General features: G+C 41.4%; 1 protein-coding gene across 3 annotated transcripts; it reads right to left on the bottom strand.

The window, feature by feature from the left end:
* On the bottom strand, window positions 1–15,961 carry adar (adenosine deaminase RNA specific). Of its 3 annotated transcripts, none has more exons than XM_044358914.1 (16): window positions 15,838–15,961; window positions 10,476–12,240; window positions 9,189–9,514; window positions 8,596–8,791; window positions 8,179–8,381; window positions 7,636–7,771; window positions 7,198–7,436; window positions 6,608–6,764; window positions 5,856–6,024; window positions 5,508–5,601; window positions 5,265–5,381; window positions 4,958–5,085; window positions 4,637–4,819; window positions 4,345–4,457; window positions 3,719–3,846; window positions 1–2,798 (listed from the first exon to the last, which is right to left on the bottom strand). In XM_044358914.1, the coding sequence occupies exons 2-16, from the start codon at window positions 12,108–12,110 to the stop codon at window positions 2,474–2,476; spliced, it is 4,149 nt and encodes a 1,382-aa protein (XP_044214849.1). In that variant the 5' UTR covers window positions 12,111–12,240; window positions 15,838–15,961; the 3' UTR covers window positions 1–2,473. The 3 variants fall into 3 exon arrangements, with proteins under 3 accessions (XP_044214849.1, XP_044214850.1, XP_044214851.1); XM_044358915.1 differs by lacking the exon at window positions 15,838–15,961 and adding an exon at window positions 13,686–14,126; XM_044358916.1 differs by lacking the exon at window positions 15,838–15,961 and adding an exon at window positions 13,910–14,126.
* Between the last annotated feature and the right edge of the window lie 2,764 nt (window positions 15,962–18,725).

The following is an 18,725-nucleotide window of genomic DNA, read 5'->3' as shown; positions in this document are numbered from 1 at the left end:
TGCACTGAAACATTGCTACTTATTTTTAATCTTCTTCAAACTTTCCAAACATCATTGGTAAAAAAGAGCATATCTTTTGCAATTTAATTAAAATATTCGGAAAAAATTATAGAAAAGCCACTGTAGATGATTTACAAAATATATACATTAAACCTATACATGTACATACACACACAGACATATACAGGTATACAACACATACGCAAACATCCATATTTGCATACAGTGGGGTCCAAAAGTCTGAGTCCACTGCCAAGAACTGTACATTTTAATGATAAAAACCCATCTGATTTGCTATATTATGCTTTACATGTGTAATTTATATTGCTGCTAAACAATAAAGGATTTCTGCTGACAAAATACTTTATCACACAGGAAGAAAATCTATCAGAATTTGAACTTTAGGGCTGCAATTGGGGAGCTTTTTACAGGCCTAAAGTGGCTGCATGAGGGGTTTAAGCAATAAATACTAAAAACTACTGTCAAGCATGGCACTGAAAACCTTCAGTTATGGGTATATTCTGATGGGGATATTCTTCTTTTGTGGAGTTGGTGACTTGAAAAGGATCAACTACACACTGACATTCATTTTTCAGCAAAACAATGGCTGTACGTGCATCAAAGCTATGTTAAACTGTTTGTAGTCCAAGAAAAAAGAAGTGTTGACTTGCATGTTTTTTTTTTTTACTTCACAAAATATTACAGTACAACTCAAAGATGCTCTTGAGAGAGAGAACTTTGATAATGTGGATTCTCTAAATCTTAAAAAAACCCTGTGTTGTGCACTATGCGTGTCTTTCTGCAGAACATTACATGTACAGTGGCGAATGGAAACTGTGGACACACACATATTGAGAAATTTTGACTTTCTAAGTGTTGTACTTACCACATGAATAAAATATATAAAAACATTCAGATTGAGAAATTATTTTTGTTGAAGCTTTGTGTTCGTTTTTGGACTCAGGCTTTTGGACCCCACCGTACATCTGTGTGTTCATGTATTTGTATATACCTGATGTATATATTGCATCATTCATCTACATGTAACCAAATCAAGAACACACTACACAATCTCCTTAGACGACAAAAACTGTCCTCACCTAGTGGTCCTCAGGACCTGGCCACGCATCAGCACCTGAAAGCCATTTCACCACAAATGTGGCATCAAGATGTAAAAAAAAAAAAAAAAAAAAAAACAGTATACAGGGAGGACAGTTTATACTTTCCAGGACTTTCTAGCATGGCCAGCTGCTGATAACCTTATTGACAGAGGTGAGGAAAAAAGGAGAAATACTCAAAATAATACACAAGCCATAGGAACAAATGTATTTCTTAGAAGTCGTGACATCAGTAATTCTATATAAAAGCACAGAGAGATTATGGGACTGATCGAAGGGGCACACTGACCCATGCTGTTCTAATGGTGACCATGGCAACAACATGTGGATGGATGGACAGCTGAGGGTGTACATTAACTTTAAATTCACATAGCTGGTTTAAATCAGAGAGGATCCTGACAGAAGAATATGTACAGGAGCTTAAGTCTCAAATGTTGGACAGTGAATGTTTGTTTAGTAACTGATCAGAGCAAAAGTTGGCATTGATGTTCTTTTTATGTACATTGTAAGCTAGGACTGCATTGAGCAAAGACTAATTTACAAGTTTAGTCATGACATCTAACTAGGTTGAGTGCAATTTTCAAAAATCAACATTTCTGCTGAGAGCGTCCCATTGATTCTGCTCGCTGCTTGTTTTTTCAGGCAGCATAATAAAAAAAAAAAAAGTATAAGCACTTGATGACAGAGGACTTAAGTTCTAAAAGAACTTAATTACAAACACTGCTACACTGGCAAGTCATATTAGGTTGAATGCCAATTAACAGCAAAACAAGAAACCTGACAGTGTTCTAGAGAGTCTAAATCATCTGGGTCCAAAATGCAAGTGCAACGATCAAAGAACCTGCAAAAATAAATTTGCATTTCAAGTGGCGTTCTCTTAAAATAATGGCAGAATATGCCAAACACTACAATGAAAAAGACAAACAGAAATTAACAGTATAAAGGATGCTGACATATACAGTGATTGTCTCACAAGCTAATACGACCCAGTTTTGTAGCAGTGTTTGCCATGGTGATTTTCTGACTGCAAACTAATTCTTCATGTAGTGTTTACATCATTTTGTACACCCCCTGAAACTCTTCCAAGTTCTGTTTGTCTACTTTTGACCCCACTCATCCTTCAGGCTTGTCCTTGCCCTCTCCTCACCCATCTCTTCTCCCTCTCAGTTGTAATTTCCCTTTCCATCACTCTTTCTCTGCAGCCTTTAACCATGTTCCATTAGAAGATACAGTTGCTGCCGTTTGTCCTTTTCTTTCTTTGCAGCCACCCTTTTGATCTACTCCTGCCTTGTGCTTTTCTCCCCCTGCATATTACATATTTATATTACCCTCTTAATAATGCACCTTGCACCATCCTAAGCCTCCTCTTGTTTGTACTCCATTGTGCCTCCGTTTCTACTGCTGCTGTATCCCACAGGGAAATTTGCTCCATTGTTCCCAGTTCCTTCCCCTGCCTCGAAGCTCTTCTCCTCCAGTGGTTTGCCGATCCAGGCTCCATAACCGTGGACGCTGAGTGCTTGGAAGAACTGTTGCTTGGCTAGCTGGAAGGACATGGCAGACATCTTGGCCTGAGCGTAGGAAGGCAGGGAGAGGAGGTCAGTGCGGCCGCACCGCTGGCACAGAGAGCGGAACAGACCGAATAGGTTGGATTTGGACACTCGGGACACAGCCAATTTGTTCCTAGAGGGAAGACATTTAGAGGGCTCTTTAGTTGAGAGGAGACAGTCATGGAAAACATCATTGTTTGTCTGCCAAACTGGCATGACACAATTTTTCCTCTTATGTCTTTGCTTGTTAGCTTACTTCAGTGCCTGCTGCTCACTGATTTTTAACAATTATATGAAAATTAAATTAAGCCATGCCAGCAGCATGCTCAAGGGATGGTAATTCTGGTCTATTGGTTGGCTAGTCCACCACTTTGGTCCAGACTGAAATATCTCAACAACTATTAGATGGATTGCTGTGAAATTGTGTACACACATTCAAGGTCTCCAGAGGATGAATTGTAATAACTCTGATCTCCTGGCTTTTCCTGTAGCACCATAATCTGGTTGAATTTACAAAACTCATGACAGCATGAGTACTAAAAGTAACACGGTGAACTAAACATTATACCTGCTGAAAATCAACATGCTTGCATTATCATTGTGAGCCATGCCAGTGGCTGTAGAGTCTTAGTCTTGTTACTGAATACAACAGGGAACTTCAGATTATCCAAAATAAATGCTGCCAAGGGCTTTCAGTTTAATTTGCAGATCTAATTCCACATTACTATTTTTAAACTACTTCAAATTATTCTTCTGAAGACAAATTCCAGGAATGTCTTTTCACAATGATACGGTGTTAGATCAATGTCACAACGATCAATAACTCATAGGTGAAAAAACAAGATCAAATCTCAGGAAAGCATTTTAGAGGCATATTGGGCTACTGGGTAAATCAATTCAAATATTAAATTTCTGCTGAGGCAAAGGATTGACTTGAAGATGACAGAGGTACAAGGGTATATCTAGCTACTGGAGAATAAACAAACAATCTTAAGTATTAATAAGCAATGTGTGTTGCTGTCAGGAGTGACAGGATTTAGTTTGGCTACATACCCATCTAGTTTGCCTTTGGTCCCGTCAAGCACCTCTACACTGTGCTGGTCTGGAAAACTCCAGTTCACACTGGATTCCTTGGTCTTGCCTGTGTGACGTGTAGAGTCGTACACACTCACCCTGCCCACCTGCAGTCCAGCCAGGTGGTGTGGGAGAAGGGAGGGGGACAGAGAGCATATTGTGTTCAATCAGGCTAATTTAGCTCTGCAATGTGAGTCAGCAATTCCAAACAGAGCATATAAAACGAGTTGTGTAATGCATGTGTCAGTGTGATTACTGTGACACACTGTGTGTTGATTACTGATGGTAGTTTCAACCAATTCCACTGATGTGTAATTGAAAGCCATGTGAGTGTTGAAAAACTGGTCAAAAACTAGGAACTAGCTAAAATGAATATAGCTGTCTGCTACTGTATTTCTCAGGCATTTTGCCCGGCGGTGTGATTGTGACCTAACCGTTTTCTGCTAATTAATGGACGAGCCAAATTTAGAGAAGATAAAAAGTGAAGAAACAGTTGTGCAGGCACAAATAGGAGTGTTGGCAGCTTAATTGATGAATTTAGTGAGAATGACCTCAATATTTCTTAATAATGTCTTCTTGTGACATTGCCGAAAAGTTGTGTTTACCTCAGGGTGGTTTAGCATAAAGGGAGAAGGGAGACTCTGGGTGAAAGCTTCACCGTCTCTGGCCAGCCGACAGCAAACAGCACGTGTCAAGTGACCGTGGCTGTACAGATAGCCTGACAGATGGCAACAGCAAACACAGGTTGTAAAACAGACATTTGAGACGAGAAGCGACGTAAAAGTGGGAATTTATCAAATTTCATTGACAAGTTAACGTTCATGAATATCTGTCACATCATCTGTTCTTCAACTGGCTTCACTGTAATATATATCTCAATGCAACAGAATGTTTTACCAAGCGTGATGGACTTCAGGTAGATGGGATGCAGGAAATGAGTGAGCAGCGCCCCCTGCAGGCCCAACACATTCCAGCGTAGGATCTTATCACTGCAGCTCATGGTTCGCAACCTCTCGCCGTGCTGGATGCCATCCCAGGTAGGTACAATGGCACTTGACTCCACTGGGATGGTGCCCTCGCCTGGCACACACACACACGCGCACACACACACACACACACACACACACAGGTCACAGGTCTTGCTCAGAGGCCCGGGAATGGAATCATTTGCTTGCTCCATGCACTGATGATGACAGATTTGTGAGTCTCATATCTCACCATTCTCCACTTTGGTGCGGAGCTTGCCCTGCTTAGCATTCTCAAACAGAGGCTGGTGGCCCTCCACCTCATCCCCCGTCTCACTGCATGACTTGTCAAACAGAGCCCCATCCCCGCATGGTGCCGTGCTTTAGTGAGGAAGAAAGAAGACAAATAAGATATTGACATGACACACACCAAAAGTTTCAAAGGAAGAGGGACATCGATCCAAACATTGACGAATCTGACTAATGGACAGGATGGGAAACGAAAGACGAGATTGTGCAAAGAGGTGAACGAGGAGAAAGAAAACATCTGATACTCCCACCTGATGTAAAGGTGAAAGGTGATGTCAGATTTGATCCGCAGTTTGGTTTTTTCCGCTGGCTCAAATATACTGTCATCTGCGCCATCATAGTGCTTGAGCAGCTCGCTGTACAGAAACCTGAGAGGCAAGAAGTCGTTGAGTTAGACTTATAAATAATGTCCTGAGGACTGGGTCTGAGAGAAGAGCTGGGTATATTTAGAACTGGGAGAGAAACATTGATAAAAGAGTAAGATCTATTTCTACCGAACAAATCCCCTTCTGGAGATGATTTCAGCATGGCAATCATTAACGGTGTCCCCTTTAAGGCTCAGCTCCTCCCCTTTAACACAGCGATTCCCTAACAGAAAAAAAGACAACAAGGAAGACGCATTCAATGTCAAAGAACACAACAACTCAGTTCTGCAGTGACCTAGTTCTTTTTTAGCTTTCCGACAGTGCATGCCTGTGAGCACAGGAATCCATAAAACTTCCTCACATCATGGAAATGAAGTGACTACTTATTTTCTTATGCTGCCAGGCACTTCCTTATGCTACCTGTTTTCACCACTACCTCCTTTACTTTAAGTTACATGCTAAAGGTAATGGATATACCAGTTCCCAGGCTGACAACAGTCCCCAGGCCCTCCCCCCTCCTCATGATGATGGTGGCCAGGATCTTGCGTCCCAGAAGGCTGTGCTGGATTCGTGTGGTCAGGGCGTTGAAGCGCTGGTGACTCAACATTGCTATCTGGTCATGCAAAGTGCTGCCACTCACTGGAAGCTAGAGAGAGAGATGTATACAGGACAGGAGAGGCAAAATAAATGGGAAAAGATTATTTAATAGTCAGTGTATATGAGATGTGTTTCACTGAGTAGTCCAATTAGAAGTCTCACAAAACTATACTAGAGAGTCAGTTTTTTTTTTTACAGGCTTATTGAGGCTTCCTCAGCACAGGCCTAAATTAACAGGTGCAGCCAAAGAATGTCTAATGTTTTTATATTAAATGTCTGTATATTGTCAATACAGATTCACCACTTCCTATAGATGCTACAAAGCTAAAACCTTCCAGTGAAGAGAACTGATTAATTTACTGTGAAGCAGAAAATGTGTTAAGTTATAGACTCTGGGTGTAGTCTACTTTAGATTGGTTATGTTTTCACTGAGGTTACAGGTGATAAATATGTATATAGACATTTATGCTGTCATACATGCAGGTGCTTACTGTAGTTCTAGTTGAAGCTCAATCTTTCATATCAAGGTAGGCAAAACCTCATATCTCTGCTATTTCTCTCATAAAATTTTGTACTGCCTTATCCCAGAGAAGGCTCTTTCATGACAGAAAATGTGAAAAAAAAGTTGGTACCTCCGCTGGGATAAGCTCCCCAGTGCGGGCTGCCCTCTCAGCCTCTCCAATGAGAACCCGTAAAGCAGCATCTGCTGCTTCTTGTTTCCCCTGTTTTTTGTTTGAAGCACAGACTGGAGGGAACCAGCGTCCACCCAGCTTGGCCTGGTAGGTGAACCTGAGCAGGAGGGACAAAGAGAAAGGCAATCAGAAGAGGATAGAACAGGGTTTTCAAACTAACTTCAAGATCCAAGTTGTTTTCAATGACATTCAGTGTTTTCATTTGTGAAATTCAAGGACAAAAAACTAGGCAACAAGTCAAAATACATCACAGAGGCCTCATTTTGTATTCATGATCTGGTCAAGTCAGGAAATGATGATTATAAAATCATTCCTAATGTTTTCTTTAGTGGGTGAAGTGTTATTTGAACAAGAGAAATCAAAAGAAACAAGGCAGAAAGGCCTCAAACAATGTTCTACACTTAAAAAGGATTTTCTTCCTCAAATAAAAAAGGAACAGATACTTCCAGGACCAGGGAGACCCTGACAGTAAGATATTTTTATCCAGTGTGTAGATATGTATCTGGTGTGCCTGGGCATTACACACATACTTAGGCTCATGTGGTGGCCCAGACTGGCCCACCAGGCGGATCTCAGCAGCAAAGCCCCGGGCTCTGGCATACTCCAGAAGACCTGATACTGCGTTGTTGTTAAGGTGGTTGATGAGGTCCCCAACTCCTGCCTCATGGGCTGCTCGCAACTCATCTGCTGTCAGAGGGGGCAAAGAGGGGCATGTAGTCCCAGAAGCAGCGGCATCACTATCGCTGGAAGAGCCCAGGGGCAACTGGGGCTGGAAAAGGGAGAAGGGGGTAAAGTTGAGAAAAACAGATGTAAACTGTATTGAGAAAAGGAAGCAGAAAGAGAAAGAAACAAAAACACTACTTTCAACCTGAGTGATCTATTGTTTTTTAATCTTTTAAGGAATAAGCAAATACCTCTTTTTCCTCCCAAAGGAAGACCTTATTTATTCTCTCACTTCTCACCCCTACCTTGTTGAGCTGTAGTTTCCCATCAGCCATTAATTCTTTGACAGCCTCCTCTGCTGCCAGCTGGCGGGCTGCCTTCTTGCTTGGAGCCGAGGCCTCTGCAAACAAACTTTCTCCAACCTTCACCCTGTACATAAACCTGAACATAAGACAGAGAGGGTGAAAAGGGTGGAAAATGTTTCTAGTTTTGAATCTGAGATCAGACATGATGTCACACTTTTATGTCATACTATTCCAGATGCCTGATCTCTCACATTTAGATAAAAAGGAGGAGGCACAACAGTGTGAAACTGAGGAAAACACAAGTTTGTACTGAATCTCTCAGCCAGACGACTGCCTAAAGGGATGGATTAAAAACAAAGAGTGGTAAAGAGTAGAGGGACACAGACAGTATTATGTTCTTTGTCAGCTGACATTGAACAGAAATAGCTGATCAACTCCTTCCCAGAAGAGAAAATATATGACCACAGAGGACTCCAAGAATGTGGGGTGGGGGAGAACAACATCCAAAAGGACAGATTCAGAGGGGGTTGAAGTATACAGTACCTTGGGTCATGTGGTGGGCCTGCTTGGCCAGTGATGATGAATTCAATGGGGTTCCCGCTGCGCTGGCTGTACTCCATCAGGACAGACACCGGATTCTTCCCACCAGGCAGAGACCTGGACAGCGGCTGGCGAGATCCCTCTGCCATCCCCATCACTTCCACACTACTTGTCCCAAAAATTTCCCCCATGCCTTCAGCTGCCCCCTGATAGACAGCAGAGGAGAAAGAAAATAATCTCCACAGCCAAACTTAAGTTTACAGTGCCTAGTCTAGTGAAATAAATGTAGCTCTCCCTATTCACATGTAACGTGCCTGACCAATCCCAGGTGACTGTTTAAGTGTACTGTCATTAACTTTGACATGGCCGTCTTTAAATACTGACAGGGGCTAATTTTCACACATTCAAACACGAACTTACACTGGTTTCTGAGAGTATATCCATCACTTGGTCCATACTGGCAGTATTTCCCTCATCTCCCGTGCTCGCACCTCCCTGCATCTCTCCGATGAGAATGCGCAGGGTGGCTGCAGCAGCGTCCTTCTTTGCAACCTTCTTACTGGAAGCTTCTGCGATAGGAAAAAGTCTCCTGTTGAGCATCACCTGCATACGGAATCTGACAGAGGGAGAGAAAATATATAAATGAGGCACAGTGATCTGTCGATAGATGATTCATATAGCAGCTACTGTTTTGCATACAAGCAAAGTAATTTTCATCCTTGATTGGCGGCCTCGTATGTCTTCATTACAGCAGATTTATTTCTCAGAGAGTTTGAATCAATAGATTTGTCAGCAGGTGCTTTGCAGAGAATAACAAACATGGGTGGAAAAACAAAAAAAAAAAGATACACATTATATAGTGAAACAACGAACAGAACTTCACAGACTTCAGTCTTCAAGTGCTGTCTAGCTAACCTTGCAGCATGAATACATAGACTATGTTCACAAATGAAATTGCATTACCCCTTGCATCAATTAAAACTTTACAATAACAAATAGATAATGTGACTAACCTTGGGTCGTGGGAGGGTCCCGACTGGTCGAGGAGCAAGAACTCACAGTTCTGGCCCAGATACTGGGCATACTCCATAAGACCACTCACAGGGTTCTTCAGTCTCACCTCCTGTAATTTTGCCCACAAGTTCTGGGAAGGTGGGGCAGCCAACGACACAGCAACAGTTCCAATAGCGTTGGTCTTCTCTGCGGCTAGTCTCTCAGCGTCTGTTTCTCTGCGAATGGCATTTAGGAATTCTGGGATATCGTCGGTGGCCCACTGTCCTTCGCTGGTCTCTTCCTCTTGTTTTGAAGTAAAGGAGGGAGGCTGGACGGTGGAATGAGGCTAAAGAGGGAAAAGGAGAAGCAGAAAATCAAGGTAGACCTCCAAGGTTGGTAACCTTAGATTAATGTCTGGTAAAAACACACTTCACATTCTCTAAGCTTTTCTTCTCTTAAAGAAAAGGTTAGACTTTTTGAGAAATACACTTTCTGCTACTTTTTTTTTTTTTTGCTTTCTGGTGGAGTTTTAGATGAGAAGATGGAAACCATTCTCATATCTGGCAAATTTGAGGCTACAGGCAGCAGCCCGTTAAATTAGCATAAAGCCTCGGAACAGTGGGCAACAAGCGCCCAAGAACATTTCCCATAATGTCCATTTGATTATTTGAATGAATCCTTATATTTTGCTTATTCAGCATATGACTGCCACAATTATATCTCTATATTAGTGCTGCATGATACTGGAAAAACTTACATTGCAATATCTTTTTCTTCGGTGATATTTATTGCAATATGAAAAAAAACCCCAGGAAATTTCACCAGATTTATAGAGTGTACAGACATACAATTAACAATCATAATCTTCATCATTTGGGTAGTGGTGGTACAGGTGGAGAGGTATTTGGGAAAAACAACACATTTCTTAATACACTTTTCAAATGGACTTGTGTGTTATAGTCGTGTTATTTACATGTAATCAAACTCAAAAATGTGTATCCAAAAACCCTTAAATTGGACTTAATTATGTAATATCACATGGACTGTTCTTGTAGATTAGTTATGGAAAATGAGAACCTTGCGAGCTTTCCTTTTGTATCAAGCAGCAAAAAAGTTGCAGCATGACATGTTTGAGTTAATTTGCCTTAATTGACATCATGTGTCCTGTAATGTGACTATTGCACATGCGCACATCGCCATGTTGATGCTGAAACAATATATCGTGCAGCCCTGTTCTATATGTATAAGAAAATATTCACTATACCACCATTAAAAAACAAAACAAAAAAAACACAAATTTTACCCACCGCTTCACTATGACTTTGCTCTGGCATCCAACCCTCCTTAAATGGCAGTGGTTCGAGGCTTGGTAGTGGTGGTGACGGCAGGAAGATGGACCCACCTCCTTTCTCATCTCTAGTGGCTACCTCCATCTGGCTCCCCTCAGCTGGAGTGCTCTGTGCGGCTTTGAGGCTCCTCTCCATCCTCTCTCTGCGGTGGTTGGAGAGCTCCCAGGTGGGAGGGTTGACTTCACCATTCTTAACAACTTCACCTTGCTTCTCCAGGGCGTAGAGGGTGGGGTTGACCTGCTTAGCACTCCTAAGACCCAGATTTTTGGCTATGACAAGAGCAGTTGCCTCTCCTGAATCCAGGAGGTACTGCAGAACTTGCTCCTTTTGGTCTGTCATTGTGGGAAGCTTAAGTTCTTGGTCAGGGGAGCTGGTAGTGCTGGGATGTTGTTCCTCCTGGTGTTGACCTTTTGCTGGTGACTGAGATTCTTCAGAGTCCGATGACTCTGAAGAGGAGCAGTAAGAAGAGCTGGAATCTGTGTCAGAGTCTTCTTCTTTTACTTGTCCCCTGTTTTCTGCTGTTTCTGTTTTTAGCTCAACCTTGGCTTCAGGGTTTTGAGAGTGTTCTGAACTGACACACTGATGGGGAGGTGGACTTTGTACTTCAGAGTTTTGATCTTCCTCGCCTCTGAGAGGTGCTCTGTACAGAGTCCACTCAGGAGGGAGGAGTCCTTGCTTGGAGGCTTTCTGTGAGCGTTCTAAAGCATAGAGAGCCTGGTTGACTATCTTCTTTGGCAGATGCAGCTTTCTGGCCAACAACTTTGCAGAGATGCTCTCACTTGGCCTCAAACCAGTCAGAGCCCTGTGGACCTGATCCTGGATGTCAGGAGTGAGTGTGATGTTACCTTTACTAAAGCTCAAATTCCCTGATCTGCTGGATGCAGAATGTCTGTCAAACCTGTCTCCTCCTCTGTTGTGCCTGTCTCGGAGGGACAAGCTCTGAAAATTGTCACACACAGACTCAGGTTGGACGCCCCATTGTCTGTTGGAGTATTGGCTGTGGCTTTTACTTTGTAGCTGGTTTTGATTCAGATGTCGAGGGCCTGGGGTGCCTGGTGGGGGTCCTACACTAGGTGGGCGCGCAAAACTCTGGTCCTGGCTATAACCCCCTCTACCCTTTGGGCTGCTGTTAGGGTTTGGATATCTACTATACCCTGACTGGGGCTGGTATGAAAAACTAGGCGACCTTCCAGGTACAACTCCCCCTCCACCTCCTCGTGGACTGGCTCTGAACTGTGGAGCCTCAGAGCTCTGTCCTCTGAGGAACTGTACCTGTTGGTACTGAAAAGAATTATTAGCAGGACTGGGACCAAGATTCTGATTATGTGAGCTGTTGGGGGTTATGGGATTAGGGGCCACTTGACTGTGGCTTGGTATGGGTGGAGCAGAGGGGATGAAAGGAGCTGGGGGTTGTATGGGCACTACAGGATGGGCAAGGCTGTTGTAGTAACTTGGATATGGGCTCGGCTGTGGGCCAGCTCTCGGGAAGAGTGAGGCTGGGCCAGATCTGTAATAATTGTCCTTGGCCTGGAGGTGGGGTGGTGGATGTCTGTGGTAGTGTTCTCTGGAAGGCCCTCCTCTACCTCTGCTCATAGCGCAGGGGTTGAGCGTGAAGGGGGCCGGTGCAGCTGGCTGTGCAGCTTCTGTGTGATTGTATGTCCTCTAGCACTACCAGCAGACCCTGCTGGAAAGTCAGGGCAGGCCAGTTGCAAACTGAGAGCACCTGAAATACAAACAAAGGACAATGTAAGGGGAATATTAAAAAATAGAAATAAATAACAGTAAGATAATTGGATGGTGGAAAAATGAGAAGCAGCCAGGAGTGTAGGAGATACTGTCATTCCAGCCAATAACACAAGTTCAGGCCCTGCTGGCAGCCCTCCAATCTGCTCAAGTGTCCTTGGATAAGTGATTGTATCAATACCAACTCTGAGGACATGGTTTTATGTGTGATCCTACACTCTCACCTTCCTGAAATGTGGCATACAAGAAAGACTTACTCAAGGAACAATGAAATATGTCAGTATTAATGGGAAAAAAGGAAAATGTGCAAAGCTTAAGCTCTGATGTACACAACACTGTCAACGCTGCTGTGTATATCTTCAGATTATACCCTAGCCAGTCTACAAGGATATTGCAGGGTGACATACTGTCTCTCTCAGTCACACTGAAACTTAATCCCAGGGTAAAAGGGTGGTGATTAATAATTCAGACCTTCTTGTGACTATTCTGTTTTATTTCTGGCCTTACAAATTATTGCTGGATCTGGATCCATAGCGGAGAGGAAATAGAGAATCTGATGCAGACAAAAAGGACAGTTCCAAGGACACAAGAACGCGAGGGCTGCCTGTCAGTGACAAGCTGTGGGCAGAAAACCATGCAGTTGCTAGCTGACAGGCCTAACAATACTGCTAAGGTTTTGCAGAGCTACGTTAATTCCTTCCTTCAAAAAACACACATGACCAAAAAATACTCATTTAGTAGAAATGTGGATCCTGAGCAGCACAGTCCAGAATTCCAATATCCTTCTATGGTACAACATTGATTCAGCCTCAAGTGTCATATCTGACAACACTCAATAATGTCTATATCAGTGAGACTAACAACAAGGAGACACCCAATACTGAGTCAGGTTTCATCCCCTCTGGCCCAGTCAGCATCACTGGTCTGTCACATAGAGCTGAGAAGGCCCGAATGCCGCCACATTAATAGAGAACACCATAGTGTTGGTTCATCACAGTAATAGGGGCCGACAAGGCCAGCAGCCCAGGGGCCAAACAAGGCTGGAGCTGACTCATCTTGACCCTGATGCAAGGCAACAGTTGACGGCCAAAATAACAACTCTTGTGTTTTTCAGAATCCACTTTCATTATGCCCCCTCTTTGATATCAGCCTGGCCAAGACAACCCACATGTGAAAAGTGATGAATCAACTCTTCTGCACACTTAATGCTGTCATGCCAAGACACAGCTGAACACCTGTCCACAGTTTGATGACCAAAGTAACCCCATCCTTGTCGCTGAGACCTCGTCTTCCCTTGTCAACTGAGCAGTACAGGACGGTACATAATCCCCAATTTGGTACAAAAGATTTCACATGTGTATGCAAAACATCACATAAACTGGTAGCACAAGGCCCAGTGAGCTCACAGAGTATTGTGGATCTCACCTAGTTAAAGTGAAAGTGGCGGCAGTGGAAAAAAGTGGCACGTTTTTACGTTGCTGCTCCTGGAGCTTTCCCAAACGAGATTTATATAACGATTGCTGCCGAAGAGTCTCGTGAAAAATAAAACCAGTTACGAATAACAAACAAAGCACAGAGTAGGCAGGTAGAGTTAGCTGTTGTAAACTGTAAATCACTAATGGTTTATGTTGTGAAACGGCAAAAAATACATGTTCCAACGCGCAGAATCTTCCGCTTTGGATGAGCCAGGTCCTGTTCGCAGCCTCCACAATGCAAAACACTACTAGTGTCGCTCGCTTATAAATGCTGTATGCAGAGCTGTAAAAACACGTTGCAAAGCTGTTTACTTATATCACGAAAGTTAAGGGAAACCCCACAGCCTCGTGTTAAGCAAGTAAGGAAACATACAATAAGTTTCGATTTCTATTCTAAGAAAAGATAAGTTTCAATTTTGAGTCACGTGACCCGGCAGAGACACACCCATCCAGGGCAGACAGAGATGGACACGCGGGTCTGTAATGTATAAAAGTGCAATTAAAGTAAAGTTCTTCTGTGGCTTCCGGTTCATTTCCATGCTTAAAGAGGTCGCTCTCAAACAATCAATGTGCCTGTGCTACTGTGGAGAGACAAGGACATCCTCCCTTTGAATGCACGCTGCACACAATGCACTGAGACAGAGGAGACATCACATGCTCAGATCAGATTCTCACATTAAAAATAAAACGAGGGGTGGAGAGAATGATAGTAATGTAATACATTTTGGGAGATACAAATATCACAGAAAAACATTGAGATCTTGTAACGTGATTGTGGTAGGACAGAAAAATGACAGAGTACTATACGGTGAAGGTCACTATTAAACACGGGAGTAGCAAAGACACATGTTGTGTTTAAAGGTACAACAGAATCCATTTTCGCCTGAAACAATGCTGGATACCCTCATAAAACTGCACAATTTAAGTTAGAAAGCACTTCTAGTAGTACAGCAGGGAGGCGTGAACTCACAAAGACAGGATTAAACAAAAGTAAAACTTTAGTTAGTGTGAGTGGCTTCCACCATTTATGTTTCAGTAATTGCGCCAAATTTCGGTAGAATTATTATCAAATTTAATTATGAATGACTTCATTTACTTTAATGATGTCTATATTCCACTTCATTAAATTAAATAAGTATAAATGTACCTAGCTACATTACATCCGCAGGGATTGAGTGAATGACTAAGTAACGTAGCTATACAATATATTGCAAAAAGGTATTTAACCATGTAGATTTTAACACGTTTTAACACGTTTAACACCTCAACAAATTTCACATGTGTCGGTATTAACATGGTCGACACGATACTACGATAAAAGTTTGACAGGATATCTACCAAATTTGAACTAGAGCTCGAAGAAGCAGCAAATGTCACTGCCTTCAATGTTGCCATCTGCTGTGTTGCTGAGCATGTAACAATTAAACCTTTTGATCTTGATCTCTTGAACAAAAACACACAGACATTCACAAAAACACGGATACTCTTCTGAAGATACCATTTCTCGTATAAGTTGCATCTCGCTATTTAAGAGTTTGAATAAACTCATCACTTGGTGTTATGTCACTCGAAAGAAGTGGATAAACTACAAAAAAAGGGGTAAGATAATGTTAGGAGGGTGAGACTCATAAGTCATAGCTTTAGCTGTAATCTTCTTCGTTTGCTTGACGCAGACTTTTAAGAAACACAACAAACCAGCAGCTGTTTCAGTGGTAGATATTGAAGCAGCATGTGTAACGTTACTAGCGTTATAACTTGCACATCCAAAGATCAGACGTAAATACGTAAATGTTATTGAAACCGCCGAGAGATAAGTGCTCAGATTTCTTAAACCATTTTAATTTGCTTTGATGTATGCATTTAATATGGAACAGTCATATTAGAGCACAAAACGTGCAGCTGGTAGCAGCCAACTTAACATCCTCCAGCTAATGTTAGCTAGCCTGGTTCACCGCACTGGCACTGCACCATTTCTAACTACCGCCTGCAGCACAGCCAATTTTTAAGCAAATTTACTGTCTGCCACCGCAAAAAAACCCAAACTACTCTCCCCCAGCACATGACACATAATTTAAAGAACCCAATTTGGGTCAGTGGATTACCTTAACTCGCAGTGTGTCGCCTCTGTGGGCTCTTGTTGCTGTATAATTTATTAATGCAGTGATAGAAACAATCAAAGAACTGGTGCGCGAATAAGTGACGCTTATCGCTCGCGACCGACACAAACAGTTACACGTCGCATTTGGATGACGCAGCCACAGTGGCAAGGTTCGGATATTTTTCATCTGTTTCTTTATCAGGCTTTGGCTCATTAGGTTGGATAACTTGACAGACCGTCATAACATACTCAGTTTTGAAACTTTCACCGTGTTACTGCCAGTCGTGGAAAGTACTGTGCTTAAGTACATTTTGATGTACTTGTACTCGAGTATTTCCATTTTATAATACTTTATAGTTCCACTCCGCTATACTTAAGAGGAAAATATTGTACTTTCTACTCCACTCCATTTATTTTACAGCTTTAGTTAGTTTTCAGATGAAGATTTTATGCAATAGATAATATAACAAGCTTTTAAAATACAACACTGTTTTAAAATTATTTTACATACATAATTGGACATGAGACAAAGAAAAAAAGGAATTATAAAAATAAAACAAATATAATACAGCCCAAACCATACCATATTATCCCCTTAACCCCACCCACACCAACCCTCCCCTCAGACTCCTCCAGGCAAAATAATACAAACTACTGGGAACAAATAGGAAGAACTCATAGCACATTACAAATTCATATTGAGAATTCATACCAGGAAGTAATCAACTAACATAGAAGCACAAGATAAGAAAAGAAAGACAAAGGAAAAACATACACATAGTAATACACAAAAATAAAAGATTAGAGAAAAAAACTGAAAACAGATTTGTCATTCAGAACTTTTGTTTTTTCTTCTTTCCTCTCCCATTAATCATCTCACGACTCCTCAGATTTATCTGGTGACCCTTTGGAGGGGCTCAACCCCTAGGTTGGGAACAACTGGACTAAACTAGCTAACTGTATATAAAGTAGTTCAAACTAGCTCCACCTCCAGCAGCTACAACAGTAATATGCTGCTTACACAGTGATGCTTCAATATTAATAATCCAATGATGTCATATACAATATTATATCAGTCAGAGGGTCGATTCAAGTGCTTTTACTTAATACTTTAAGTACATTTTGCTGCTAATACTTGCTAAACAGTTGTGGTGCCTCTTCAGTCTCTATTGTTGGTGGTGGGGTGGTGGGACTGGGTCTGAGTTCTGCAGGAAACCATGACTCGTGTTGTTGTACTTGACCTGAGTCCTGACCTGAGTTTTTGTTGTCCTCACAAAAACTGATATAAGGTGATACAGTGTCTGCATACTCATCCAGATCAGCTGATGTGTCTCTGAAAACATCCCAGTCAGTGCAGTCCAGGCAGAACTGTGCCTGTGCCCTCCTTTGTCCACCTTTTCACAGTTCTCACCACAGGCTTGGCACATTTAAGCTTCTGCCTGCCTTTACTTAAGTATGATTTTCATGCAGGACTTTTACTTGTAATGGAGTATTTTGACATTGCTGTATTGGTAGTTTCACTTAAGTAAAGGATCTAAGTACTTCTTCCACCACTGGTTACTGCAATGTGTTGCATCCAAATTTCTGATACATATTTAAGCCACTGAAACAGGTTCTTCTCTGTTTATTCAAATTCAGTATTGCTTCATTGGCTGGACCACCCCTCCAGACATGTTTTAAAACACATTCAAATAATCTCCTTGAATTAATATAGCATATTTGTGTTTTATATAATTAAATTTAATCTACTCCTTTATTTGTAATAGCACTTTTAAAAAAAAAGAGGTTTACAAAGTGTAAACAAAGTCAAATGACTGCTGATAGGTAGACACAGTTACCACAACAAAGCTAAAAAAGCTGCAACCAAACAGTAATAAAATAAATAAAAGACTTTAAAAATAGATAAGTAAATAGTATAAATACAAGATAGGATGGTACAATAAATACAACTTATGAGAAAAAGGCTAAACAGCTGTAGCTATACAAATAAGACTTAAAAATATGAACAGAGTCATACAGTCATAGTTCAGGGGTCATGTTTGTAAAAGCTCTGTCCCATCTAGATCTGAATGAAGTTTGAGGGATTTAGTTTTAGAGTATGTCAAATTATTTGGTTCTAATATCAAGCTGCAGCGTAGCAGGAAGTGTTGCCCTGTGCCAATTTCTCTTGTAGTTGGCAGAAGTGACAGTCGTTTTTCTTAGGGTTGCCAGGTTTTTAGTGTCTAATGGTCCCAATGGCCAAGTTGTTGACACCTCTGTATTTAATGCCTTTCTCTATTTCTTGTCTGTTTCTTGTCTTTTTATTATCAACAAGCATCAATTCATCATTTAACTATTAAGGAATGCTCAGAGTTGTCTTTTAAGCAAATTTTCCCTGTCAGAATTTGTCACTCTGTCATTTATGGATATAGATTGTGAAACTTGTAAATTTTTGTAAAATTGTAAATTCATGCTGTAGTGAGGTATAGAAATCAATTTAGACATTCAGAATATAGTACCATTATTACTCCCAGGACTAAAATAACTCCCTCAACCTCATATAAACACATGAAATGCATTCACATAAAAAAATCACAAACTTCACTTTGGAGCAATAATTGACTTTAGAGCAGAATTATAATAGAATGTTTTTGATCTTTTGGAAAAGATAAATTGATAGAAATGATAAATTATCTTGGATGAAATCCTACATCTAAATCTTTTCTTTATTCATATAATATATTTAAATAAAGTTGTAAAATAGCAGTCTTTTGTGACAGTGTCGCTATCTTGAGATTGTGGTTATCACATATTTATTATAGAGACATATAAATGTGCTTAAATGTTTCTTGCTCAGAATAAAATCAGAAGGAGACATGGTCTGTTGAGTTGAATTCAGACCTTGTGATAACT

The sequence above is a fragment of the Thunnus albacares genome, chromosome 8 (genome assembly GCF_914725855.1).
Source record: "Thunnus albacares chromosome 8, fThuAlb1.1, whole genome shotgun sequence".
Taxonomy (NCBI): domain Eukaryota; kingdom Metazoa; phylum Chordata; class Actinopteri; order Scombriformes; family Scombridae; genus Thunnus; species Thunnus albacares.
This window is presented reverse-complemented; position numbering and strand designations above follow the sequence as displayed.

Coding starts and splice junctions, on each gene's coding strand:
- adar (XM_044358914.1), bottom strand. CDS start 12,110: ATGAGCAGAGGTAGAGGAGGGCCTTCCAGAGAACACTACCACAGACAT. Junction 7,437..7,635: donor GGAAACTACAGCTCAACAAG/GTAGGGGTGAGA, acceptor TCCCTTTTCCAG/CCCCAGTTGCCCCTGGGCTC. Junction 4,458..4,636: donor CCTGAAGTCCATCACGCTTG/GTAAAACATTCT, acceptor GCCATCTGTCAG/GCTATCTGTACAGCCACGGT.